We start from the raw sequence: 27862 nt of genomic DNA on the forward strand, positions 1-27862 counted from the left end.
GTGGTTCACAGACTCCCACTATGCATCATCTGGGTTTCCATGCATAGGCAGTGATGATGAAGACAAAGGTTTACAGAATCATTGTCTTGATCTGCTATAGTCAGAAAACTACTAAACTAGCTTAAGCAAAATGAAGACTTATTTTAAATATGAAAAGGTATCTTGTGGAATTCAATTTTACGTAGTACAGGTGGTCTTCATGAGAATGGAGAAGTTACTAGGCAGAAACTTTTCTGTCTCCCTCCCTTTCAGAAAGCTGCCTCAGTTGCCTACAAAAAAAATTCTGGACTCCAATGACTAAAGTAGACACAGTTCTGTATCCCTGGATCATATTATTAAAGTATAATTAGTTTAGAGTACTTAGTATTTACATATAGCCAAGATACAAGCTAGGAATATTAAGTGAACCCATAAAATCAATTACAAATATTAATATTTGTGATCCCATCTCTGAATTCATGTTTAGCATTGTTAGGATAAGCTCTTTAAATTCCCTTCCAAGACACTATTACCCTCAGATGGCTCTTCTCAGATTACACTTTCCATATTCTTCCCATCGCAATCTATGACCCATCACAGCCATATAATTTTCTGAAACCTTTCTACAAAATTAACACCAAATTTAATCATGATAGACAATTTACCAAAATTAAGAATGCTCAAAAAGGAATGTGATGTAGGTATGGTAACATTATTAAATAGTTTTAATAAATTTTGTGGTATATGACAGTACTGTAGAAATATACTCATGTTCTCTGGATAGTACTCTGGGGGTATTTGGATACATTTTTCTAAATGTACTGTATATAAAGCTATTTTTTCCACATGTAAAAGGTGACTATGGAAAGATTGAGCAATTAAAAAATTATCTATTATCATACCTTAAGAGAAAACAGAAAGGAATTGCTGAATTTATTAATGACGGAAAGGCAAATAAGTGGGAAAATTAGCTTGTTCTAGTAAAAAAAATCTATATAACAAGTCAAGAGATTATTAGGAAGCAGATAACTTACTGAAGAGAAAACAGAAAGGAATTGCTGAATTTATTAATGACGGAAAGGCAAATAAGTGGGAAAATTAGCTTGTTCTAGTAAAAAAAATCTATATAACAAGTCAAGAGATTATTAGGAAGCAGATAACTTACTGAAGGACAACTTTTTCAACAAGTGAAATACTGTTAGACTGGTTTCTATTTTCAGCAAATCTATATTACCTCTCATTTACATTCAGTCAGGTGATAAAACACACTGATTAGAAAACAAAATTTGATGGGGCATCTGGGTGGCTCAGCTGGTTGAGTATCTGACTCTTGGTTTCACCTCAGGTAATGATCTTGCGGTTGTGGGATCGAGCCCCATGTCGGGCTCCATGCTGAGCATGGAGTCAGCTTCAGAAACTCTCTCCCCTCCCCTCTGCTCCTCCCCCGACTCGCTTACACTCGCTCTCTCAAATAAATCAAAAAATAAAATCTTAAAAAAAACAAAATTTGGCTAAAAACTTTATCTTTTATGCTTCCTTTACATCTTAATGTCTCTTTGAAATGTTCATTTACATTCCTCGGTAAATTTTCATTTTTTGGTTTCTTTATAAAACTGTATACACGGAATCTTAAAATTTAAAAAAATAGAAAACATTTTTAAAACTCAAGAATTCATAGTGTAACTTCATTTGATAGTTCTTCATTCTTTACACAATAGAAAAGTGTTAAGAAAAACCCTTATTATATGCAGAAATTTATACAGCCTGTTCAACTAAACTTCTATTTAAATCTCCTATGTTGTTTTTTATTCAATATCGTCTTTGTTCTCTTTTCCAAAAACAGTTATAGTATAAGATCATATTTCTTTACTCTTTTCCCCTGAATTCCCACCCTGCTTGGTTAAATAGTTTAATAAGGAAATACAGGATTTTATTTCCTACATAATTTTCTCTCTGGCATGCTGCCAGTGTCAACAACAGCATCTTAAATTTCTCAAGATACATTAAGAGGGAGATGTATACTCTATGTAAAATTTTTACTTATTACATAAGAGAAGCTGGCAATATTTACCCAAGTGTATAATTTACAACAGTGGTTTTTTTCAAAGTGCTTTCTACAGAGCTGTAGGTATTTTCTAGAGTCCATTCAAGGGCCAACAAAGGCAGACACGGGAGATACTGGGAGGCTACAACTTCTACACCCTTTGACCAGAACATAAATTATTTCTTCTAAAAAAAGTTTCTATGGTTAAAATGGTCAAAATCAATGCTGTAGGCCTTATTTATTAACCCTGCTGGTTTGAAGTAGGGGAAAGGGAAAAAGAGGTTTCTATCTCATATCTTTTTGAGGGAAAAACACAAGATGAAAACACATTTTTAGAGTCAATGTATAAATAGCATTATCACTTTTTGAATCCATGAGTCAAATATACATGAGAAAGTTTTCCAAAGCCAATTTTTAGAGCTTATAAATGACAAGTAGTTAAAAATTACTAGATACTGTGGATCATATAAGAACCATTAATTCCAACTGTCCTTTGTCTCACTCATTTCAAGAAACAGCAGAAAAACAGATAAAATAGACAACCTCTGGCTCTGATCAAGATTATCATTTATTTAGCAACACATTCTTATCACTTAGCACAAAGAATATATTGGAGGGAGATGGAAGTGTGGTGAGTAATGGTTGCTTATGATCTAAACAATCTGGACAAAGTCAAGCTCTAACAAGGAAAGAGAAGAAAAGTGTTGTTGGCTACCTAGGTAGATTTCATGAACCAGTCTTATAAAATGCACCTTTTTCAATATATTAGTGAGTGTAGGAAATATATTCTCTTTTTAAAGAGTTATAGGCATTGAACTATATCATAACTCTATAATAAACTAATTTTTTTAGTTCAGTGTTTTCCCAAATTTATTCTGCTGACAAACTCCCTTTTCAATTATTACCTATTTTACAGAACTTCTCTGGGAAACTTTTGAGATTGGAGATAGGAAAACAGAATTTTCAAGAGAATGGCATGGAGAATCTAAGCAAAACATCTGAAAAAACTGAACATGTAACCCAGAAGCTCCATATACAGAGATCAGAGAGGGGTATAAATAAGTGAAAAGATCTCAGTCATGCTTTCACAGGAATGCCAAGATTCTTGCTCTTGCTGTCAACTTTCTTTTGTGTTGCCATCATGGCGATCATCATAAGCATGTAACAATGGCCACTACTCATCAGTGAAGTTCTTATGAGTAGGTATATTCAGATGTAAATGGGAAAATGATGTAAAGGGATGAGGGAAAGGCTAAAAGTAACTAAAGGCCAGTAATATTAACCCATACTAGCAATCAAAAAAACAAATTATAAAAATATTTTGTACTTACTGAGGTCAAAGTGAAGTTTATATACATGACAGTCACACTAATAACAATGGAAATGATAAAATTCCTGAGCTGTGCTGGTCTATATGGTGTCTTTGTGATTTACAGAAAAGGTAACCTTCCTTCAAATAAAAAAATATTAAAATAGTATATTACTGTACAAATTAAGTGCAGTAATTGAATGCAACAGCTCTGCCTGCTCTGCCCAGAGTGGCTTTCCAGAGCCCAAGAGAAACCACCAGGCTGTGCAAATATGTGCAAACACACCCCACACCGCGACACTCCTAGCGACCTATTATAACCTCTATGGCACCTTCAGTGAGATGAGCTTGTCAGTGTCAGAGTGGTAGGTGAGCAAACACGGGGCCTCCAAACAGCAAGCAGGAGACAGCAGTAACCCCTGGGAGGCCTGGTATGGATGGGATAAAACAGGCAATGTTATGTATGTGGGTACTATTTTATGAATGATGGTGTTCTCTTTTGCTGCTCCAAGCTAAGACAGGAGGTAACAACACCACCCACTCTCACTTAATTTAGTGTATATGCCAACAATGTGAATGACTCCTTCCTGGGATGTGATGTGTTTTATAGTGCACAGCCTGAATATTACTTGTAGCAACATTTTACAACTTTTTGTAAAACAAAATGGAAATATTTAGTAAGAACACAGAAATATTCGTATCTTTTAACTTGCACTATTATCACTATAAATTTTAAGGACAACATGACAAAAGATATCAAACATGAATGTGATGAATTAAAATACAACTATTAAATACAAGGACCACAACAGACACCTATGTTTACCTAGCCAGTGAAAATAGAACACACATACATATATGTATATATAAACATATACATATATACTTTGAGAGCACCAATGTAAAAACGTACATGCAAATGAGAGGTAATAGTAATTTTGAGAGGGTGAAATCATTAAAGAATGTTTTTTAAATGTCTATAACGACTTTTCTTGAAGTCTGAAGTTTCCATTCCTAAATGTTTAAATATCCCAACTGTAATACTTATTACATTAATTTGTTTAAAAATCCCAGTTACAGAAAAGATAAATTTTTCATGAGATATTAGTAATCATGAATTTCAAATTAATGAGGCTTTATCATATATCAGAGATTTACTTCTGAAAGCTCATATACTTAATGAAACATTCATAAGTATTTTCTTAATTAAGGCTATCTGTAAAGGACACCCATTACAGTGTTCCTAAAAGTAGAGAAAATATAAAAATCATCTGTCAGTATAGGAAACAAACATCAGAACTTCTATTTATCTGTGATTTTTATTTCTATAATAAGAAATTAACCTTTATTGGTACGCGAATTGACACTGACATTCTGTGATGGTTATTTTTATGTGTTATCTTGACTAGGCGACAGTAACCTGGTAACCAGGTATTTGGTCAAACACCAGTCTAGATGTCACTGTCAAGGTATTTTTAAAGATGAGATTAACATTTAAATTGGCAGACTGAGTAAAGCAAATTACCCTCTATCATGTAAATTGTAGGCCTTAATAGGAAAAGACTGAGGTTATCTGAGAAAGAGGATATTCTGCCTCCAGATTGCCTATAGACTCGAGGTACATCACCTCTTGCCTGGGTCTCCAGGCTCCTGACCTACCCTGTAGATTTGGACTTGCCAGCCCCCACGATCATGGGAGCCAATTCTTCAAAATAAATTGTCTCTCTCTATATACATATTCACACAGACTGTTCCTTTGGAGAACTCTAACACACAGCCCACAGAGTCTCTGTGTTTAGTGATCAAGCTTCCCATTGTTGTGTAGGGTTACTTGAGGGATAAAGAGGAGTTCCAAAACATGGAGTGACATTGGCATAGCACTACTATTTGTTCTCTAGCAGCAAAGCACAATATCCTGAGTTTCCTTGCTCCCAGGTGAGTGAACAGACTGAATTACTAATTTTAAAATAAGCCTCATGAAAGAGTAGCTTATTCAGTCTCCTGGCAAAGAAACTCAGGATTATGGAAGATAATGGAAAAATGCAAATACCAGGAAATTACAGAAAAAAAAAAAAATCCCAACAGATCTTTCTATTCCTAGTTTAAAAAAAAAAAAAAAGCAAAAAATGACTAGATCAGACCTGGCAAAAGTTGGAAAAATTCAGAATTATAACGTTAACTGACATGAGATTTATATTCAATAATGACCCTGTTCTGATTGTATCTTAAGATATCGGTTAACATCACAGGGAAGCTATTTTAATTAATAATGTATTTGTAAATACTGTTTAAACTATTTCATCTTATTAATTATGACAAACTATTGACAACCTACACTTCAGTACTTTTTCTCTAATTTTTTTAAATTCAATTAATTAACATATAATGTATTATTTGTTTCAGGGGTACAGGTCTGTGATTCATCAGTCTTATCTAATACCCAGTGCTCATTACAACACATACTCTCCCCAATGTCCATCACCCAGTTACCCCATCCTTCACCCCCCTCCCCTTCAGCAACCCTGTTTGCTTCCTATGATTAAGAGTTTCTTATGGTTTGTCTCCCTCTCCGATTTCGTCTTGTTTCATTTTTTCCTCTCTCCCCCTACTATCCTCTGTCTTGTTTCTTATATTCTGCATATCAGTGAGATCGTATGATAATTGTGTTTCTCTGATTGACTTATTTTGCTTAGGATAATACCCTCTAGTTCCATCCACATTGTTGAAATGGCAAGATTTCATTTTTTGATGGTTGCATAATATTCCATTGTATATATATACACACCACACCTTCTTTATCCATCACTTCAGTACTTTTTAACAACTCACAATTTGTGATTCTTTAAGGGCAAGGATCTAGTGCTTGAGTGAGAATGTATTTTTTATGTAATGGAAATCTTTTTTTTTTTAGAGAGATTTATTGATTTTAGAGAACATGCACATGTGAGCACGTGGAACGGGGAGAACGATAGAGGGAGAAGGAGAGAACATCAAGCAGACTCCCTGCTGAGCGTGGAGCCCAACGCAGGGCTTGATCTCACAACCCTGAGATCATGACCTGAGCCAAAATCAAGAGTCGGATGCTTAACTTGCTGAGCTACCCAGGTTCCCCTGTAATGGAAATCTTTTAAGAGTTGTTAACAGACTTACCTGTCTTCTTAAAAATGACTCAGTGAACACTATCTTTTCTTGACAATAGGGTCATTCATCATAATCATTAATAATTTTTATAGATGTATAAGACTGTCCCTACGATAAATATGCCTATGTTTTTGGAATCATTTGCTGCTTTTTACTTGGTCTTTTCTCTTTCACATTTTGTTATTATACATTTGACCCTTCTTCTGTCTTCTTATTTAAAGTCTCTAATCTGTTATGCTTTGAAAAATTCTCCCTTTCCCTTTTTGTTTCCTCCTCTTCACTGTTGTGTTATAAGGCCTTAGTTCCCTAGCAATTACTTGAACTGATCTCATCTTTATTCCAGATGTTTAACTATAAGTCGGCTCAAACTGGATATACTATCTTATACTAACAAGGGTAAGAAGTCAAGTGGTACAGAGGTATTAGATTATCAATGTATTCTGAAGATAGAAAGCGCCCCCTCATCCCCTTTTTAAAACCTTAAGTCTACTTCTAACACTTTAATTCTTTTTCTTCTTGGGATCACCTATTATCTGATGCATTTACGGATCCATACTACTCTAAAATATTTTAGACCAACATTATCTTACTCAATATACAGAACTGAAAAAATATTCTAGGGATGAAAACAATAGAAACAAAACAGAGTACTGTTGACCCCAGAGTAACATGTTGTCAACCCCCTGCAAGCTGAAAATCCACATACAACTTTGGATTCCCCCAAAATCCAAACTACTAATAGCCTACCATTGACCAGAAGCCTTATTGATAACATAGTTAATTAACATGTATTTTGTATATATATACTGTATTCTTACAATAAAGTAAGCTATAGAAAAGAAAATATAAGAAATTTGTAAGAAAGAGCACATACATTTATAGTACTATATTTATAAAAAAAAATCTGCATGTAAGTGGACCGGTACAGTTCAAACTCATGTTGTTCAAGGGTCAACTGTACCATCAGTTCTCCATTTCTAACCTTCTTTATTACCCATTTCAACTAACTCATCTCTATGTTCTAAAGTCAGAGTTATGTTAATCATGAGATTGGTAATATTTGAGAATTTTGCTTAAAATTAATTCTGCAGCCCTTTAATAGAGAATTCATTCATTCACTCCTTTACTAGGTTCCTTTATATGTAAGGCTACTGTGCTAGGCCCCAGAATTATAGCAGAGAATAAAATAGCTGCAGTATCTGTGCCCATGGAGTTTTATACACTAGTACATTGGCTTGTAAAATTACAGTGGTGAGGAAGCTTATGATGCCCCTTGGGCCAGTAACTAAGTAAACAACTTAATGCTTTTAGTGTTCTTTCTTAAGTTCTCAACTACTATTCAGGCCTTAAGAAAACCTGGCCTCCAGACACAGGTTCTCTTGTGACTTTATGATAGAATGGATTAATTTACTTGAATACTGTGAATTCTGTCAGACTACAGACTTTCCCAGGTTTTCAAAATTCTTTCTCCCTTTGAGAATATGTATTCAACTTAGAGTTAATCCATAATAGTACAGAGACCTTGAGAGAAATAGGCTTTTCCTCTTAAATGGTCCTTAAAGCAAATAAACATTGCCTAAAGGTTTAGAGACTGAATTAGGTAGATAATGTCATTCTGAAACACCTGACTACTCTATACTTACATTTATAGCTTAAAAGTTTTGTGCTATGACCTCAATCACTGCTGCTTTAGATAAAAATTAATGTATGTAACAATATTTCTTTTAAATCTAAATACTACTTCTTTGGAAAATGAAGGTGGGAAAGAATCCAAGGTTCTTTGACAGCTAACATATTTCAAAGAGGGCTTCCACCTGAAGTTTACATTTTATCTCTTAAGTTAAGGCCATGCTCTTAATTTTAAAACATTCTCCAGAAATAAAGCAATTACCCTCCAACATTCTATATTATTCAACAGTTTTTATATTTTTTCTTTTATTTATTCAAATATATACTATGCATTTATGTGCCAGGTATTCCACGGGTGTCAATGATACAGTGATAAACAAGCCAAAGTTATTATCCTTAAATTTACACAGCCAGAATATAATTTAGTAATTGCTATATAATTAAAATGTATTATGAATTATTCTCACATGTCTTCCTGTGACAGTTAAACTGAAGAATGAGAAATATACTCAATAGAATAAAAATATATAGTACTACATGAAGAATACCACTTCAAAAAAATCAGAAATAATATGATTTGACAAATGAAGTATTCACTTCCACCTCCATGCACAGTTACCTAATATGATGAATTTGGCTACTGTCAGTATTATGAGAATAAACTTAGTATATAATGTGTTATTAAATTTGGTGCAGGGAAACCATTTCAGAATTCTGTGCAACACTGTGGCTAATCTAAAGAAGCCAGCTCTGACTTTGGTAGATCCAAAGGTAGGTTAGTCTCCTCTGGTCAAGTGAAGCACAGAGAATGGAGACAGCTAGAGAAGGAAAGGAATGAGATCCAGTGGTCAGCCACCTGTGGCTACAACAGCTGCTGCCTGGTGAAACAGAAGAGGTCAGGGAAGGAAACTCAAGAAGAAGGCTCTTATGCTGATTATGAGTTTCAACTCCAACTGTATCTCTTTAAATAGCAGCTTCCCCATAAACTTCATAGTAGAAGGTTTAGAAAGCCAAGGACACTAACCTTATTCTTTCCTCCAGGTCTTAAACAGTAGATCCTGTCCAGGCATGAGTAATAGATCTCAAGAGTTTGAAAATTCCCTTCTTTCAAATTTATCCATACTTGCACCCGCCCTCCAAACCATGGCTTTCAAACAATGTTACAATTATACTTTCTCAAAAAAGAATGAGATTGTAAGCAAAGTAGGGAGACTGTTAAATAACACCAGATGAAGGTATTTAAAAACTGGGGTTCATGTTTTTCCCCTACATATGCCATTGCCAATTAAACACAATTTATTGCACTGTCCAGTATTTCATGCAAATGACAGGAAAATTAAAATGCCAGTGACATGACATGAACTGAGTTATCAGTCTTAGCACAACAGAGACAAAGGTAAAATTCATTAAGCCTGCTTCATGCAGTGAATTTTTAATCTCTCAATTTTATGCCCACTGGATTTACAATTGAGAAGCTAAAATTAAATTGTTTACTTGATTTTATAGTTATTAAAGAACAGGTATAGCATATTGGAAATATATTATCACTAATTCTGTTTAAAGCATGAGGTATAATTAAGAATTTTCTTTTACTTTTTAAGGGAATGGGAATAAAAGACCTTTTATAACTATCCATCTTTTATATGAATTCATTTGACTCTTTTAAACATTTTTCAGGAATTCTTCATGTATGAAAAGGAATTACATGTACGCAAAGAGGTTATAGGTCTAAAGGCATAATGCCACTTAGTACACTAGAGTCTAAGTAAAATTAATCTGTTCCACATCTTTTTCTTTGCTACTGTAATATGATTTGCACGTATCAAAACTATTTTTGAGTAACACTCCTGGATGGATAAATTATAAAACAAGGCATAATGATTCTCAAAAGCACAGATCTTTTTTCCTACACTCAGAACTTTGTTTAAATTAAGATGCAAACAAGTCCATTAGTTTGACTACTGAATATTATTAATACTTAAAAGCAAAACATGGAAAATAATGGCTTTGCTCTAGGAATACCTTACACCTGCAAACTACTGCATTTACTATTAAGCAACCAAGAGTAACAAATACAGAAATACACAATTGAAGAATTAAATGTTAACTAAGCCACTTAGCATTTTTACATGTCTGTCTTAGTATTATCCTGTTTTAAAAAAATCTTACAATTCTTTTTTCTGTTTTCCACATTACCTAGCACAGAGAGCTAGAAATACAGTAGCACTCAGCAAATACTTTTCTGAATGACTGAAAATATACCTGCCCAGGTGTTCTGATTGCTGAGGCCAAATGACGCCTCACTCTACTGGTCAACAGTATTTCTGCCTTTTAATTACAGATTTTCAGACTGAATGTCTGTTTTCAATTCCATTAGTCTCTACCTTTTCTGTTTGCTTGCTCTTCTAAGCCAGTTCTTACTACTTGGGAGAAGTGAAGTCATCAGCTAAGTCATGATGTCTGTTTACTTATCTCTCTTGTCTAATCTCTAAATCTATTCCTTCTTACTGCATATTTCTTTTTTTAAATTTAAATTCAATTAGCCCACTTATAGTACATCATTATTTCAGATGTAGTGTTCAATACTTTTATCAGTTTCATATAACACCCACTGTTCATCACATCATATGTCTTCCTTACTGTATATTTCTAACTAAGCTATGATTACAGTATTGGTTCCTTGTTTTATAGGGAGGATCACCATATATAGTCCAAACTTAGACACTTCTGAAAATAAAAGGAAACACTATTAACAAGCATAAAGCAACACTGTACAAGACAAACCAGGGCATACGGTCACCCTATTTATAGGCAGTGTAACAAAATAAAAATTATAGTACAAATTGATGGTTAAGAATTCCACCAGGTTAAATTTGTCCTTTCCCTTTTAATAACTGAGTATGATTCTTCATTGTCTTGGTTGGATATATCCAACTATATTCAGTATACTCTAACATGAAATAATATCCAGATTTATCTAAAAATCTCTGAAAATAGGTATTATAGGTATGGCATCACTAGTAAAAATCTGCACAGGACCATCCTTAATCATGACAGTTACCACAGCGATATTTTGACATTTTCATATCAAAATGCTGTGATGAGGAATGAGTTACATTTATCAAAATGCAAGTGATTTAATAAAAAAATGGCAAAACATAAAGTATAGCATCACTCTCCAATACCCCATATAAAATTAGTAAATGTTTTCTGAGGTTTAATATCAGGAAACCAAGTTATCCCAATTAACTAGGCACGATAGCGTGAACTAAAGGAAAAATCCATTCTCTGAGTATAATCAGTAATTTTAAAAAATTAAAGAAAAAAACTATGGACCAGAAAGACAAATGATGGGAAATAAGAGCAGAGCTTTTAGGTAAAGTATGTCTTTTGGAGAAGTACCAAATAGATTTTTTTATTAAGAAAGTGATCCTCCTAAGGGTAAGGAGGTGATGATTAAAGTTGTAGCACTAAAAATATGATTTATTCTTCAATCCACCCAGCTCTATACATATGTGTGTGTGTGTATACACACACACACACACACACACACACACATCATCATCATCATCATCATCATCATCTCTTCCTGGCTTTCGCCAAGTGCTACTTTCTTTTCCATTTCCTAATTTTGTTACTGTTGTTTTATTTGCATTAAAAATAAATTCAGCTAAAGTCTTATTTTAGGGATTCAAGATAATAAAAAATTTACTCTATAGACTAAAATGTGTGTTGTAGTCACTTGGATAGAACTGATCTAAATTTCCCTCAGGACATTATCCTATCTTAACCTTTCTGCTCACTTTCACACTTAACAGTATCATCATAAACTTCCAATGAACGATCCTCTTAATCTATATCCTGATGATTATCCTTCTGAACTCTTACGTTCATGTAGCTTCCTTTTCATTCTTGTTATATGTGAGCATTCCCTCAAGTTCCATAATTAATGTTTTTCTCTCTCCTCTTTTTATCATCTTTCTCCAGACTGACTCTGGTGATATTCTGTATATCCAGATAGTATCATGTCATTCCACCAATCAAAAAGATCCCCAAATGCAGATGAGACTTCTGTATCTATTTTCTGATTTTTGAATTCCTTTCTCACCTTCAGACTCATATTTTCAACAATATGCAAGGTAATAATCAACATATGCTTGTTGAATTCATTAATTTAATGAGTACTTATTGGGGCCCTAATATGTGTTGACACTATGCTAGGAGCTGAGCTACCCACAAAGCAATGTGGATGTTATCTTAACAGAAAGACAAACCATGAACAGAATCAGGGAAATACAATGTGTTAGAGCAGGGGTTTTCAAACTTTAGTCTCAGAATCCCTTTGTACTCTAAAAAATCACTGAAGACCCCAAAGAACTGTTGTTTATGTGGGTTATATTTATTGATATTAACTGTATTGGAAATTATAGCTAAGGGGGCCCGGCTGGCTCAGTTGGTTGAGCTCCCAACTCTTGGTTTCAGCTAAGGTCATGATCCCATGGGTCGTGAGACTTTGCTCCATAATGGGCTCCAAGCTCAGCAGGGAGTCTGCTTGAAGATTCTCTCCCTCTACCCCTCTCCCCACTCACATGCTTGCTCTCTCTCAAATAAATAAATCTTAAAAAAAAAATTATAGTTGAGAATTTTTAAATTTACTCATAAAAATAGCAACAATAAAATCATATATACATTTTAAAAAACCCTATTTTCCAAAATAAAAAATGTAGTGAGAAGAGTCATTTTCCCTTTTTTCCCCTTTTTGCAAATTTCTGAAGTTTGGATAATAGAAATAGGTGGATAATCATCATGACATCATGGCTTTATTTTAGTATGTAGCAGAAGCATTTTTTGTTTACTTCACATCATATGGCATGTTAAAAAGATGACTGCTCAGGAGTTCAGTTTAATAAAATTTTATCTTTCACTGCTTCATCAATGACATTCTTAAGTGAAACTGGGCTTTTCTGAAAATTTTGAGTGCACGGTAAAGAATATAATGACTATTAACATATTTTGGTGCCACTGCTTTAATTTGTGCTAAGATCCTAGCAATTTTATACACCATTGCTTTTGAACTATCAGTAAAATGACCACACAGTAAAAAGGTAAATATCTTAACATGGAAATATTTTGAATTCACAGCTCTTCCCAAAGGGCCTCAGAGACTCCTAGAGATCCACAGATCACACTCTGACATCTGTTGTGATAGAGGAGAATGTGGCCTTGTTAATGATACCAAGTACGTCCAGGAGTAGAGGAAGTTCTTCCTGAAAAGGTGAATGTTTAAGACGATGTGTAAGGATAAACAGCAAATTTTCAGGTGACGGGTTGAGAGAGAATGTTCTAGGCAGAAGGAATAAACGAGGCAGGAGCTAGAACTCTACATGAATAAAAGGGAGGGCAGTATTATTGAGTTGTATAGTTAAAAAGAAAAACTGAGAAATAAGGGAGACAAAAGTCAATCATGGAGGATTTTTTATGTTATGTTAGCAGTTCGGATTTTGTCTCAAGGGAAAAGGGAAATCACTGAAAAAATTTAAGTGAGAGAGTTGGTATTATCAGATTTGTGTTTCAGAAAAAGTTCTCAAGTTGTACTGTGGAGAACTGATTGGAGAAAAACTGGAAGTAGGAGACTATGCAATAGCCCTTGTAAGAAACAGAGTACAGACAGGAGATAGACTGAAGCGATACTGAGAACTTAGAACTGATAGTAAGACTTGGTGACTAGCTAGATGTGGGAAGCTAGATAGGGGCAGAGTTAAGAATAAATCTTAAAGTTTCTGGCTTGGGCATACAGATAACATTTAATGAAACAGGGAAAATTGTAAGAGGAACAGATTTGGGTGGTTCACAGAGCAGGAAAGGGGAGAAAACCAGCTCAGTCATGATATCTCACAGGCACAAACAGAGATGTCTAATCAACTAGATATATGAAGTTCAGATAAGAGATTGGAACTGGAGATACAGATTTGGAATCACTGGCATACATGTGTTAACCAAAGCTATGGGAGTAAATTAAGCTGTCATGGGAGGATATGGTAAGTGTGAAGAGAGCCCCCAGGACCAGCATCTAAGAGACAGGCAGAGAAAGGGAATGTATTGCTATTAGGAAGGCACAGTGATGGACTAATAAAAGGACACATTCTTACAGCACATGAATTAAGATGAAGACTTTTTTAAAGACAACATTGCAGTGATAAGGAGAAGTATATGGAAGAAGTTGATTGTTTATAACCACCAAATTACCATTAAGACTCATAAGATAATAGTACATAATGATAGCACATGCCTCAAACACTCCCACAAAATGAGTAACATTCATTGATACTTGTTTCAGTAAGGGTTTTAGGTAAGTCATTGGAAAAGTAATCTCTAGTTAAAACAAAAGATGAAGAGACTCCGTTTCTTAAATTATCCTTCTATAATTTCCCATAGAAGTCTCATTAGCTTTATATATTTTTACTAGATCAAATTAGATTCAATTCTAGTTATTAAAATAATAACCTGGTTTATAGACAATGCTAAATGTTTAATAGTTGAGAACACAATACACAGAACTACATTAAGAATCTTATAAACTTAGGTAAACAGAAATATTTTTTGAATGCTGTATGTTTTGCCTTTTTTTTTTTTTTAAGATTTTATTTATTTATTTATTTGACAGAGCAGGAGAGCACAAGCAGGGGAAGCGGCAGAGGGAGAGTGAGAAGCAGGGTCCTGGCTGAGCAGGGAGCCCGAAGTGGGGCTCGATCCCAAGACCCTGGGATCATGACCTGAGCCAAAGGCAGACACTTAACCGAGTGAGCCACCCTGGTGCCCCGTGCATGCTTTATGTTTTACTAAGGAAGCACGTTTACTTAAAAAATCTCTCCAGGCACAATTTCTTTTGGTAGAAAACATTTTGTAGTCATCATTTTCCTTTATATACAATCAGGTTACAGAATTCTAGATCATGGTATTGTCATGATGATTTGCCAATTGAGCCGTTATCCAAATTATATTTTGAACCTATATAATCCTCACTACTTTCATTCTCAACATCTAGTACTTTGGGTGATTACCCGAAAACTCAGAGCTTTGGGGTTTTTACACATAGTTCTTCCCATTTTTTTAAATAGCTATAAGCCTATACAGTATTATTTTTTTTTATATAAAGAAAAGGAGACTTAGGAATGTTAGGTATTTCCCCGAGGTTATTCTCTGAGCCAGTGCTAAAATTGGGAAAAGAACTATCTTTCTAACTTTTTAGAAAGGAGCAACCGATAAAAGCATGGATTATTTGCAGTCAGCTTTTTCAGGATTTTCAATATACATATTTTAAACCAAGAAAATGTATGGAGGAAAACTTTATAACATAGAATTGGTAATGTACATTGTTTCTGTAGAAACAGCTTTAAAACATAATACACATGGCTTGAAATGGGACCTAATATTTTCATACTATTACTAAAACTCCAGATCTGCTATGTGTAATTGTAATTTACTCTTATTAACATTTCAATAAAATAAATGAAGAATTTTAGTTTCAGGTTCAAATTTGTGTTTGTATATATACTTTGATTAATATATAATACATTTCAAAGTAAAGGCAAAACACTATTGAAAGCCACAATTGAAACACTTAAAATTTTTAATTTATTTACTGAATTATGTTCAAAAGACATTTAACTTCCTCCTTTAACACTGTAACACCTTTTACTTACTAAAATAACCTTCAATATTAAAAAGCCCAAGAAAATAAAATAAATGAATGCTAAAATTGAATAGAAGTTAAACTAACTAAAAGTTAAGGAAAAAAGAGAATATTAAAATGGTATTCAAAATCACTATTTATTACAAACTGAACTCCCCAAACTGGCATTAATATGTCTAATTAGATCTTCTTTAGTATTATATTCCCTCTGTCACATACCTTACATGGCCACTATCTTACATCTCAAGGCAAGAATGCACGTAAGGCCTATAGTAAGATTCTTGGTTCAACAGAGACCATCTAATTAACAGTCTTTATTTTTGGAAAGTATGGTGACAGCACGTGTGTCATGTTTCAATGCCATGTCAAGTACTAGAACTTCGTAAAATGAATTTTACTTTCCTGATTTAATATGATTTTCCTTTATTTTATTTTATAAATTTCCTTTTCCTTGTTTTATTTTACGTATCTGTTAAAAGTGCCTATTAAGCCAGGATGCCATTTTATTCCATCATGATAAAGAGTTAAAAAAAAAAAAAAAATACTCAGTGCTCTTGAGTTTTGGCAAAGTGGGCACTTATGCTGCTAGAAGTAATGGATTTAGTATCATTTTTTCTGGAAATTCGTTCAGCAATATGTTTAAGTGCCCCGAGTCACTCAAACTCTTCAACCCAGAAATCTACGTCTAGAAATCCATCCCAAGAACATAAAGATTTAAGCAAAGAGAGATGCTTAATTCTGAGAAGAGAACCTAAATGTCCAAACTTTAAAAGAACAATATATGCAAAGCAAGATCCTTTCCACCATATTATCCGTTCAAAAAGAGGGCACTGTATCTGAGTCTTTACAAAGTCTACATTATTGAGCCCTCTCCATTTCTTTACTTTGACCAATAAAGTACTATTTGAGAAAAAAACTAACATTAGACCAAAATGACTTCACACAATGTAGTTTGGTTGCTCACTTATCGAAAGGCCACTTGATGAACTTGACCAAAAAGGGGGCAGGGAGAGGGGAGCAAAAAATTTAGTACAGATTTACAATTTTAACTGGTAGATGTTTTCTTATAAAAATCATATTAAAAAGAAACATCACGTGATAACTAGATGAATTCTCCAGTCTCTTTCTCACCTTAGATTTGTTTCCATCACAAGCAACTAAAGCATAACTTAACCCCCAAATACAGATAATAATACATTATCTAATCATGTTTATACAATCAGTCAGGAACACGTCAATTTTACTTAAGAATAGGTAATGGGAAAACTGGTTCAGCATCTTAAAACTACATTCTGCTGGCCTTGCAGCACAAATTAGGAAGTGTTCTTTTTGATTCGATCTTCTGGAACAGACTGCAGAGAACTGGTGTCAGTTTTTCCCTTAAGTGTTCAGTAGATTTCATCAGTGAAACCAACTGGACCTTGTGCTTTGTGTTTTGGAAGGCTATTCATTATTGACTCAACTTCTTTAATACGTATAGACCTATTCTGATTATCTCTTTCCCCTTGTGTAAGTTTTGGTAGATTATGTCTTTCAAGGAATTAGTCCATTTCATCTAAGTTATCAAATCTGTGGGCGTAATATTCCTACAGTATCTTTTTACTGTCCCCATGAGATCAGTAGTGATGGCAGCTCTTTCATTTCTGATATTAGTAATCTGTGTTTCTCTTTCTTGTTTTTCTTGGTTAGCATGGTCTGAGGTTTATCAATTTTATTAATGTTCTAAGAAACCAGCTTTCAGATTCACTAATTTTCTCTACTGTTTTCCTGTTTTCAATTTCATTGACTTCTGCTGTAACGTTTATTATTTCTTTTCCTCTGCTCACTCTGGATCTATTTTGCTCTTGTTTCTCTAGTTTCCGAAGGTAGGAGCTTATAGTACTGATTTTAATCTTTCTTCTTTTTTAATATATGCACTCATACTACAAATTTCCCTCCAAGCACTGTTTTCATCACATCCCATAAATTTGGTAAGATACATTTTCATTTTCATTTAGTGCAAAATATTTTGAAATTTCTTAAGATGACTTCTTGATCCGTGTGTTAATTAGAAGTGTGTTGCTTATCAATGTTTTGGGATTTTCCAGCTCTCTTTTTGCTACTGATTTCTACTTTTATTCTAGTATGGTCTGAGAAAATACTCTGATCTACCTTTCAAAATTTACTAAGGTGTTTTATGGGCCAGAATATGGTCATCTGAAGGTTTTCAAAAAATATAAATATTTTAAGGCAGCAAAATAATTGTGTATCAATTACAAGTATATATGTATAAGATGAAAGAGGGTTGGGACACAGCTATCTTAATGTTAGGAGGAATGGGTAGTAATTGGGACCTGGGGTAAAATTTCCAGCAATCACATTATATCCAGATTCAAAAAGTATCACATCTCAATTCTGAGATACAGATGACTTAAAAAAAGTGACTCTAGCAGTAACATTTGGTATTAAATTTGCTTTTTATGAAACATAAGTAAAAAAAAAGAGGTATTTTTGCTATGTGAGTCCTTGTTACCTGCACCCAGAAATCAGAATGACTTGAATACATATTTTGAGATAAGACTGGGAAAAAGAGAACCCTTGCTATCTAAACTTGTTATCCGATGTCAAAAGCCAAGTAGATATGATGGTAAGGCATATGTATCTTCCTATATAATAACTATAAATAAATAAACATCTGACTCTTGATTATTTCATCTACCTGAGAGAAAGAGGAGAGGAGACTACGACTCTCTCTGGGAAAACTGAGTATTATTTTGTGTTCAGAATCACTTTATACTTAGACACATACATTGGTAGGTTTTTGTGATGAAATATAATGCAGAATGAGTGTTTCAATAGCATGGGAAAAGCAGGTTACAGAATTCTTTTACTACATGGTCTCTACTGTGTAAAAAGCAATGCCTGTTAAAAAGACTGGAAAGAAATGTGCCCAAATTTAACTGGGATTGAGCAGTAATTTTTAAAAAGACTGGAAAGAAATGTGCCCAAATTTAACTGGGATTGAGCAGTAATTTTTCTACATCCACACTCTTCTTTACATGCAAATTTTTTACACTGTGACCTTACTTCATTCGTAGTCAGAAAAATATTTAGTAGTGGTTTTAGTACAATATTGTAAGTATTATAATAGAATTATTTACAAAAAGGTTTAATATTGGTATCAAAGAGTATCAATTCTTTTGGGAAGTTCAAGTTAAGTTCCGGAAAGGGAGATGCTTCTAATATAGCCTAATATAATACAGCAATAGTTTATCAAAAAGAGGACATGTCGTACTTGCAACGGCCAGAAAGTGAGACCAAGCATGTACCAATAGGGGAATTTAAATAGTTCTATATGACTAGAGTAAAGGCTGCAAAAACATCAGGAAAAGCAGGAGGAATAATGTCTACATACACAAGTTGGGGACAGAGGGTATATGAAGGAGTCCAGAGTTCTTAGAATGAAGAAAATCTAAACCTAGCCATGTTAGGTAACTCATTTCAATGTTTAATTTCAATACTAAGTAAATCCTGACCTATAACAATCATATTTGGATACTTTCTTTTAAATACTTAAAACCAAACTAATTTTTCTCCTTTAAAACTAAACCGGAGGGGCGCCTGGGTGGCACAGTCCGTTAAGCAGCAAACTCTTGGTTTCTGCACAGGTGATGATCTCAGGGTCTTAAGATCAAGCCCCGCCTCAGGCTCTGTGCTCAGCATGGAGTCTGCTTGAGATTCTCTTTTCCTGACTCTGGCAGGGTAGAGTTAGCAAATCCACTCCTCAAGAAACAACTATAAAACTGGACACAATCAACAAAAACCACCATTTTGGAACTCAAAGGCAAACAAGTTGAGAAGTGTTTATTCATGAAAACAAGCTGATCCTAAGCTAAGAACAGTGAGGATCTATTTGCCTAAAGCCACTCTTATCACTTCTACCCCTTGCTCAGTTGGTATGGAAGTTCTTCAAGGACAGGGATGGCTATGAAAAGCAGCAGCTTCACTGCTGGAAGGGGCTAACTTGATTTGGAACAAAGGGTAAAAAACCCACACAGAGCTTTATCAGTAAAAGCAGAAAATAAACAGAGAAAGTCAGAAGCTATGCTAGCCTGAGGTTGCAGCTTTGGTTGGGCTGAGCTGCAAACTGGAGAATTATTAAGAAATTCAACCAGAAAAATTCTGGAAATGAGGAAGGTATACAGGGGCTACGTAAGGTCTCCACATAGCCTTGAATGACCTGGAGGCTAAGTGAACAAGCACAGGAGCTCCAAGAGGGTCTCGTGAAAAGTAAATGGTGAGGCAGACTGGAAAACTGCCTAAGCTTTAAGAGCACTCCCCAGTCAACACACACCCACTGGCAGAGGGTGGAAGCCTATCTGGCTTGAGATATTTGAGTACAACCTGTGCTATCACTGACCACTAAGCTATGCAGACAGACTCTAGGAAACAAGCCTAAAAAATAAAAATGACAATACTATACAAACTGCAAGGAAGGCAGATCCCACAGATTACGCCCAAGCAAATTACTAAAAACCACCACCACCATCCTCCTTGGGGGAAAAATCCAAAGTGAGAGTTTCCACAATATATTATCAAAAATATACTGGGTGTATGCTAGTTGTCTACCTAGTAATATTACAGATCTGCATTTTTCAGCCTAATCTATTATCAGGGGAGCAAGAAAATGGCCCACTACTTGTGGTAAATTATTACACTATTTTACATTACTAATACAGCTATCCAGGATCACGTTAATAATTGGCGTAGAGAAAGTATACTTACTCAGTTATAAATTCAGGGTTTGTAAAGCTGAGGTTGGTTAAATGGCCTTCAAGTTTAGAAGACTCGTGTGTATTTAAGGCTGGAGTGGTCTTAGTGGAGAGTACAGCTCTTTTTTCATCTTTTTCAAGTGCTTTTCTCTTCCCACCATTTTGGAAATATTCTCTGCATACACTACAAGGCAAAATGAAATTGTATTTTAAAACACTAGGTATAAATATAAAATAGAGTGGGAAAACATTAGCCTTTATTAATCAAAATGGGAAACTTTCAATTACAAATTCTTCCTGTGAAAATAGCACACAGAAGTAGGTTTGAGCACCCTGAAGCACTTTTAACTACCATACAACAAAGCATAATCATAGATTATATTTAATAAATAAAAAGTATGTTGGAGTGCCTGGGTAGCACAGCTGGTTCAGCACTGACTCTTGGTTTCAGCTCTGGTGGTGATCTCAGGGCGTGAGATTGGCCCTGCATCAGGCTCCACGCTCAACGCAGAGTCTGCTTCAGATTCTGTCTCCCTCTCCCTTTGTCCCTCACACTTGTGTGCTCTTTCTCTCTTAAAAAAAAGAAAAAGAGTATGCTTTCAGGGGTAGAGATGTGCCTATATGTTTTGCTGAACTGTATTCTTAACTAAAACATAAGTTCCTCCAGAAAAGCTTAGATAACTCTGCTATTCAGTGACAGCATACAAAAAGAACAGTCATTACAGTTAACTCTGAGCCAGCTTTGCTGGCAGTAGACAGATATCCTAATAGTTGTTTCTTAGATCCCTGCTGGTTTATGAAAACAAAGTCAGGATGTCAACATACTAAGACTCATTAATCTTATTTGCTCTGAGAGTAGGGAATAAAAATCTAGTTCAGGTAAAAATGGTTCTGTATCATATAGGTAGACATTCAGAGAACAAAAGTTTCAAACATAAGAGTGGTTTTTAATAACACCTGGAAATTATTCTTATCCATCGAGAGATCATTCCTGCTTGCTCCAATTCTTACACTATTAAAATGAAGATTTTTTGAAGATGTATCATTTTAAGCTCATATAGTCTAGAAAACATCAGGTTGCTAGCCAAAATCAGAAATATTTGATTGGTATAACCTTATAATCAATTTTCTTCAAATCTAATACAATTTTAGAGTGAATACAGTAGGGTACCATGCCTGGGTGTGTAATAGGACAACAAACATAACCATAGAATTGACTCAAATATTTCTTAGCTATTAAAGACAGGAATCTTAAGGTAAAAAAAGACTAATGAGACCTAGCTCTGGCCCTTGAGTTTACACTGTGATAGGAGATATACATATGAAAACTGATAAAATTATCAATGCTATTTTAAAAAGTGTAGGAGAATGGAATGTAAAAAAAAATTTTTAGACCCTTAAAACACATTATTAGTACATAGAGCTCATACTTGGAACAAAGCTAGACTATTTTTCTCCATAGACACTGCTTGCTGAATTTCCAGAAACATATAGCAAGAGAAGAATTGAAGCATTAACTTAAAACTGGTTTCTGCAAGCAGAACTATGGTCTAAGGGAACAATGCCCATCTCTCCTCACACTTACAGGATGCTGCTCGGTTCAACTTTAGCTTTTCTTAGTAACTACTATTAAGACTTCTTTAAAAAAAAGACTTCTTTAATTTTTCCTATGTAGATTTAGTTTTAATTCCTGCATATAGGAGTTGAAATCCATTCATCATAAATCAAATATTTATTAAGTATTAAGAATAGAGAGCCCCCAGGCACCAGGCACTTCTGTGATGTGAAAACAAACTGAAGAAGTCATTGCTGTCCTCAAGGAGTTCAGACTAGTGAAGGAGACAATTATACAACAATAAAGAAAATACAATTGATAAAGATAAAATACAATTGATAAACAACCCAATGGGTAATATATGCTGACTTTAAATATATGAGTAGGAATAAATCAGGCAAGGAAGAATGTTAGTTTGGGAGGTAAGTGCTTTCCTGGCAGAGAGAAGAGCATGAGTAAAGGCACCAAAAATAAAAAGCATCATGGATCCTGCAGAGATGGATATGGTATGTGAAATGTAAAGTGCCGAGCACAAAAGGGATGGACGACTCACAAAAACACCCTGAGGCCAACACAAATATGGGGGAGGGGTAACCAGGTGACACAGGAGTGATAAGCAAGCTTCAGATCAATGGCTAATTTAAAGATGTAGTCTTTAAACATCTAATGTAATGACAGAAAGCAGGTAACAGATTTCCTGGGGTGGGACTAACTGCAAAAGTGTGGAATGGAGCTTTTTAAAGTGATGGAAATATTCTGTTTCTTAACAGTGGTGGTGGTGGTTACAGAAGTGTAAACAACTGTCCATATCCACTGAATTGTATGCTAGAATTGGGTGCATTTTATTGTATGTAATTAAACCTCAATAAAGCTGATAAAAAATGTAGCCTTTATCACCTTGGAATGAGTACTAAAAATAATGCCTCTACAACAAATAATGCTTCACTAAGATATGAAACACAAGAGTAAAGAGCTTGCTTACCTTTCTATTGAGTAGCACCATATACAATTGCTGATATTCAAGAATTCTTGAATTACAAAAATTGCAATTTTATATGGTTCAAGATCACAGTTATCCAGAAACTGGGCAGTAAAATACTTAAAGGGCTAGAATTCCAGATCCTCATAAAATAGCAGCCATCTAAATTCCAATCTCCCTATACATCTTTCAAAGAATATACAGACCTTTCAGTGGTACAGTTCATGCCTATGGCATAACTAGGACCCAAAATAGCACTTCATTTTACATGTAATTGGAAAATAAAAATCAAAGGCCAACTGAATTGGCTTTGGAGCCCCCCAAACTACACCCAGATGAGGACTCTATAAAAGAGGGTAATTTATGATGGAGTCTTAAAAGTGGCAAAAAAAAACAGATTCACACCAGCTAAGATATACCATCCAAGAGAGGGGTCCAACTCTCAGTGGGGAAATTTTAAGAAAAGATTTGGAACATTGTGAACCAGAGCATTAGCCACTGGAAGGTCAAAAGGACATCATACACAGACTGTACAAAAAGTGTATGTCACCAAAAAGGAGAGCCTACTTCTGGGGGAGAAAAGAGGCACCTTGAAAAAAGGAGGTATCTCTGGAGGCTTAGTGATAAAGGAAGAAAAAATGAAGCAATTAAAGATAATGAGATGTTATAATCTACACATAGTAAAAAATCCTAAGTCAGACCAAAAGAGGACAGTATTTATTAAGGGAACCATACTTTTGTATCTGTAGCAATCAAGCAAGGTTCTTTGGAATTAAAGAACAAAGTAAGCCACCCTATCTACCCATCTACAGATACTCCAACATAATAGACAAATACATGAAAGAAATGTTCAATGAACCCAGAAACCAGACAAGGTTCTATTACAGGAGAAGAGAAAAATAATCAAAACTTTTCAGTGAATGAAAATTCTCAAAAACACAGAACCAAAAACAGCCATAAAAGAGGAAAAAGCTAGCATTTCAGTATTAATTACAGATAAGTAAGCAACTGCAGATATGAAACAACATTTCAAATTTGAAATAAAACTGAGATCAAAAGGGAATAAATAATGGAGAGATACTCCATGAATGTGGATAAGAAGATACGGTCACAACGTCAGTTCTTCCCATATTGATTTACAGATTCACTACAATCTCAATCAAAATCACAGCAAATTATTTTGTGGATACCAACAAACCAATTTTAAAGTTTATATGGAATGGCAAAAGACCCAGAATAGCCAATATGATATTGAAGGAGAAGAACAAAGTTGGAGGACTGACCACTATCTGACTTCCTGTAACTTACTATAAAGTTATAGGGATCAGAACAGTGTGGTGTTGGTAAAAGAACGGGCAACTAGACCCATGGAACAAAAGAGCCAGCAACAGACCCACACAATATACTCAACTGATTTTTAATAAAAGAGCAAAGGCAGTACAATATGGGTAAAGGCAGTCTTTTCACCAAATGGTGCTGGGATGACAACTACATACTAAAAAATGAACCTGAACACAGACATTATGCCCTTCGCAACAATTAACTCAAAATGGATCACAGTAAAACACAAAAGTGTAAAACTCTTAAAGGGTTTTATAAATTTCCTAGGAGAAAATCTAGGTGACCCTGGGTTTGGCAATGACTTCTCTGACACAACACCAAAGTCAAGATCCATGAAAGAACTGAGAAGCTAGACTTCATTAAAGTTAAAAACTGCTCCGCAAAAGAGAATGAAAGAATGAGAAGAAAATGAGAAGAGAATAAGACAAGGCACAGACTGGGAGAAAATACTTGCAAAGACATTGCTGATGAAGGACTGTTATCTGAAATACACAAAGAACCCTTAAAACTTAATAAGAAATCAATCCAGTTTAAAAATGAGTAAACAAATTGTATATCACCAAAGAAGATATACGGATAGCAAATAAGCATATGAAAAGATGCTCTAGGTCATATGTCATTAGGGAAATGCAAATTAAAATAGCAATATACTACTACACACTAATAGCATAGCCAAAATCCTGAACATCAAAACCACCAACTGCTGGTAAAGATGTGGGACAACAAGAACTCTCATTCATTGCTATTGGGAATACAAAGTGATAAATTTGGCAGTTTCCTACAAAACTAAACATATTTTTACCATACAATACAGCAGTCACACTCCTTGATATCTGCCCCACAAAAATGAAAACTCACTTCCACAAAAACCTGCAGATGGGTGTTTACAGCAGTTTTATTCATAACTACCAAAACTTGGAAGCAATTAAGATGTCCTTTAGTAGGTGAATAAAGAAAGAACTTGTGGTATATCAAAACAATGGATTATTACTTGGTGCTAAAAAGAAATGTGCTATTGAGCTATGAAAAGACACTGAAGAACCTTAAATGCCTAAGTGAAAGATATCAATCTGAAAAGGCTATATACTGTGATTCCAACCTTTCGACTTTCTAGAAAAGGCAGAACTATGGAAAGGGTAAAAACATCTATAGTTGTCAGAGGTATGGGGAAAGAAGGGATATGCAGATAAAGCAGAGAGGATTTTTTGGGCAGTGAAACCATTCTGTGTCAAACTATACTGGTGAATACTTGTCATTACACATTTGTCAAAACCCACAGAATATACAACACCAAAAGCAAACCCTAATGTAAACAAACTATGGACTTTGGATGATAATGATATGTCAGTGTAGTTCATCAATTACAATAAATGTACCACTCTGGGTGGATGTTGATAGTGGAGGACACTGTGCATGTGTGGGGGCAGGGTGTACATGGGAATTGTATTTTCTGCTCAATACTGCTGTGACCATAAAACCGCACTAAAAAATAAAGCTTACTTGAAAGGGAAAAAAAACCCTCAGTTCAGAACAAATCTCACTGAGGACACAGTATCACCTATGTGATATTCCTGCTAATATGCTTCACTTAATCACAAAGAAACAACCATACAAATCCATACTGAGAGACTGTAAAATTCGTAAAATGTCCGTGTCATAAAAGACAAAAAAAGAAAAAAAAGAGAGAGAGAGAGATTCCACATATGAGTGAAATCATATGGTGTATGTCTTTCTCTGACTTATTTCGCTTAACTATAGAGAACTGAGGGTTGCTGGAGGGAAGGTGAGTAGGGATGGACTAAATGGGTGATGGGTAGGGCTCCTGGGGGGCTCAGTCAGTTAAGGTGTTGGGGTCCCTGCTCAGTGGGGAGTCTGCTTCTCTTTTCCTGTCTCTCACCCCACCCATGCTCGCTCACTCTCTCAAATAAATAAATAAAGCCTTAAAAAAAAATGGACACCTAGGTGGTTCATTACGTTAAGTGGCCAACTCTTGATTTCTGCTCAGGTCCTGGGATTAAGCCCAGTGCCCCTGGAAGCTGGCTTCAGAATTCTCTCTCCCTCTGCTGCTTCCCCAGCTCATGCACTCTCTCTTTCTCTCTCAAATAAATAAATAAATCTTTATGGGGTGCTTGGGTGGCTCAGTTGGTTAAGCGTCTGCCTTCTGCTCAGGTCATGATCTTGGGGTCCTGGGATTGAGCCCCACATCAGGCTCTCTGCTTAGCGGGGAGTCAGCTTCTTCCTCTCCCTCTGTGTACTCTCTCTCACTCTCTCTCAAGTAAATAAATAAAATCTTTAAAAAAAATTTTTAAATAAATAAATCTTAAAAAAAACCCTATACTCTAAATAAAAAAAATAAAATGGGTGATAGGTATTAAGGAGGGCACCTGTTGTGAGGAGCACCACATGTTAAATTTAAGTGATGAATCACTAAATCTACTCCTGCAAACTAATATTACACTATATGTTAACTAACTAGAATTTAAATAAAAACTTCAAACAAAAAAAGAGCGAGAAAGCTAGAGAATGTGCCTCAACTAAGTGCAATGATATACCTTAAAGTATTCAGTAATGGAAGCCTTGGGATTTCTGCAATTGACTCCCAAATAGTTCAGCACAGACTGAAGGGAAAAGAAGGGGGAGCGGGTGGGGAGAAAATGGAAAGAAGATACAAAATAAGACTGAAGTAAAGAAACATTATTTTCAGAAGTTGAAGGAAAGAAAGTGCGAGTCAAGGATTTTTATCTAGCTAAGCTGTGCATTTTGTAACAGAACTATGGAAAAACAGCTTTTGGTATGTAAGAACTCAGGGAACATCATAGTTGCAAGCTATTTTTAAAGTATTTACTGGATGATGAATTTCATCCATGAGATGATTGAGAAATGTTGATTAAGAGACTGGTAATGAATAAAAAAATGAAAAGTTGTAATGCTGAAGGCCACAATTTCCAAAGAAGATATAATAGTTATGAATATTTATGTGCCATTTATCATAGCAGCCATTTTCACAAAGCAGAAACTCCATGAGATGCATGGAGAAATAGACACAACTAACAATAGGAAAATTTAATACATGACTCAATCAAGTGAATGAATATTAGGCAAGATTAGAGAAGCCTGAAAGAGCAGAATAAAGTTTCTTACCTACGTAACAAACTTTGCTCTCTAATAGAAAGTATAGCTTTTTTCAAGTGCACATGGAATATTCATAAATTACCATATACATGTATTATGTCATGAAGAAAACCACAGTAAGAGCCACATAAAAAACAACACAGATGAAATCAATCACAATGTAATAAAAGTAGAACAAAATAAAGCAAAAAATCTTTCACCTACAAATTTAAATCCATTAATATAATTCCCTATATTCATAAATTTGAAGAGGAAACTCATATTCATTTCCACAGATGCTGAAAGGACATTCACCATAATGCAACACCT

At 34.8% G+C, this 27862-nt stretch overlaps 1 protein-coding gene across 1 annotated transcript in view; it reads right to left on the reverse strand.

Moving 5' to 3' along the window:
- BMT2 (base methyltransferase of 25S rRNA 2 homolog) overlaps nucleotides 1-27862 on the reverse strand; it is a 93018-nt gene that overhangs the window by 43683 nt on the left and 21473 nt on the right. Inside the window, exon 3 of the mRNA XM_026509608.4 lies at nucleotides 20560-20730. Coding sequence (XP_026365393.1) covers nucleotides 20560-20730 — 171 coding nt within the window. The remainder of the gene's footprint in view (nucleotides 1-20559; nucleotides 20731-27862) is intronic.

This window comes from Ursus arctos, unplaced genomic scaffold (genome assembly GCF_023065955.2).
Source record: "Ursus arctos isolate Adak ecotype North America unplaced genomic scaffold, UrsArc2.0 scaffold_3, whole genome shotgun sequence".
NCBI lineage: Eukaryota > Metazoa > Chordata > Mammalia > Carnivora > Ursidae > Ursus > Ursus arctos.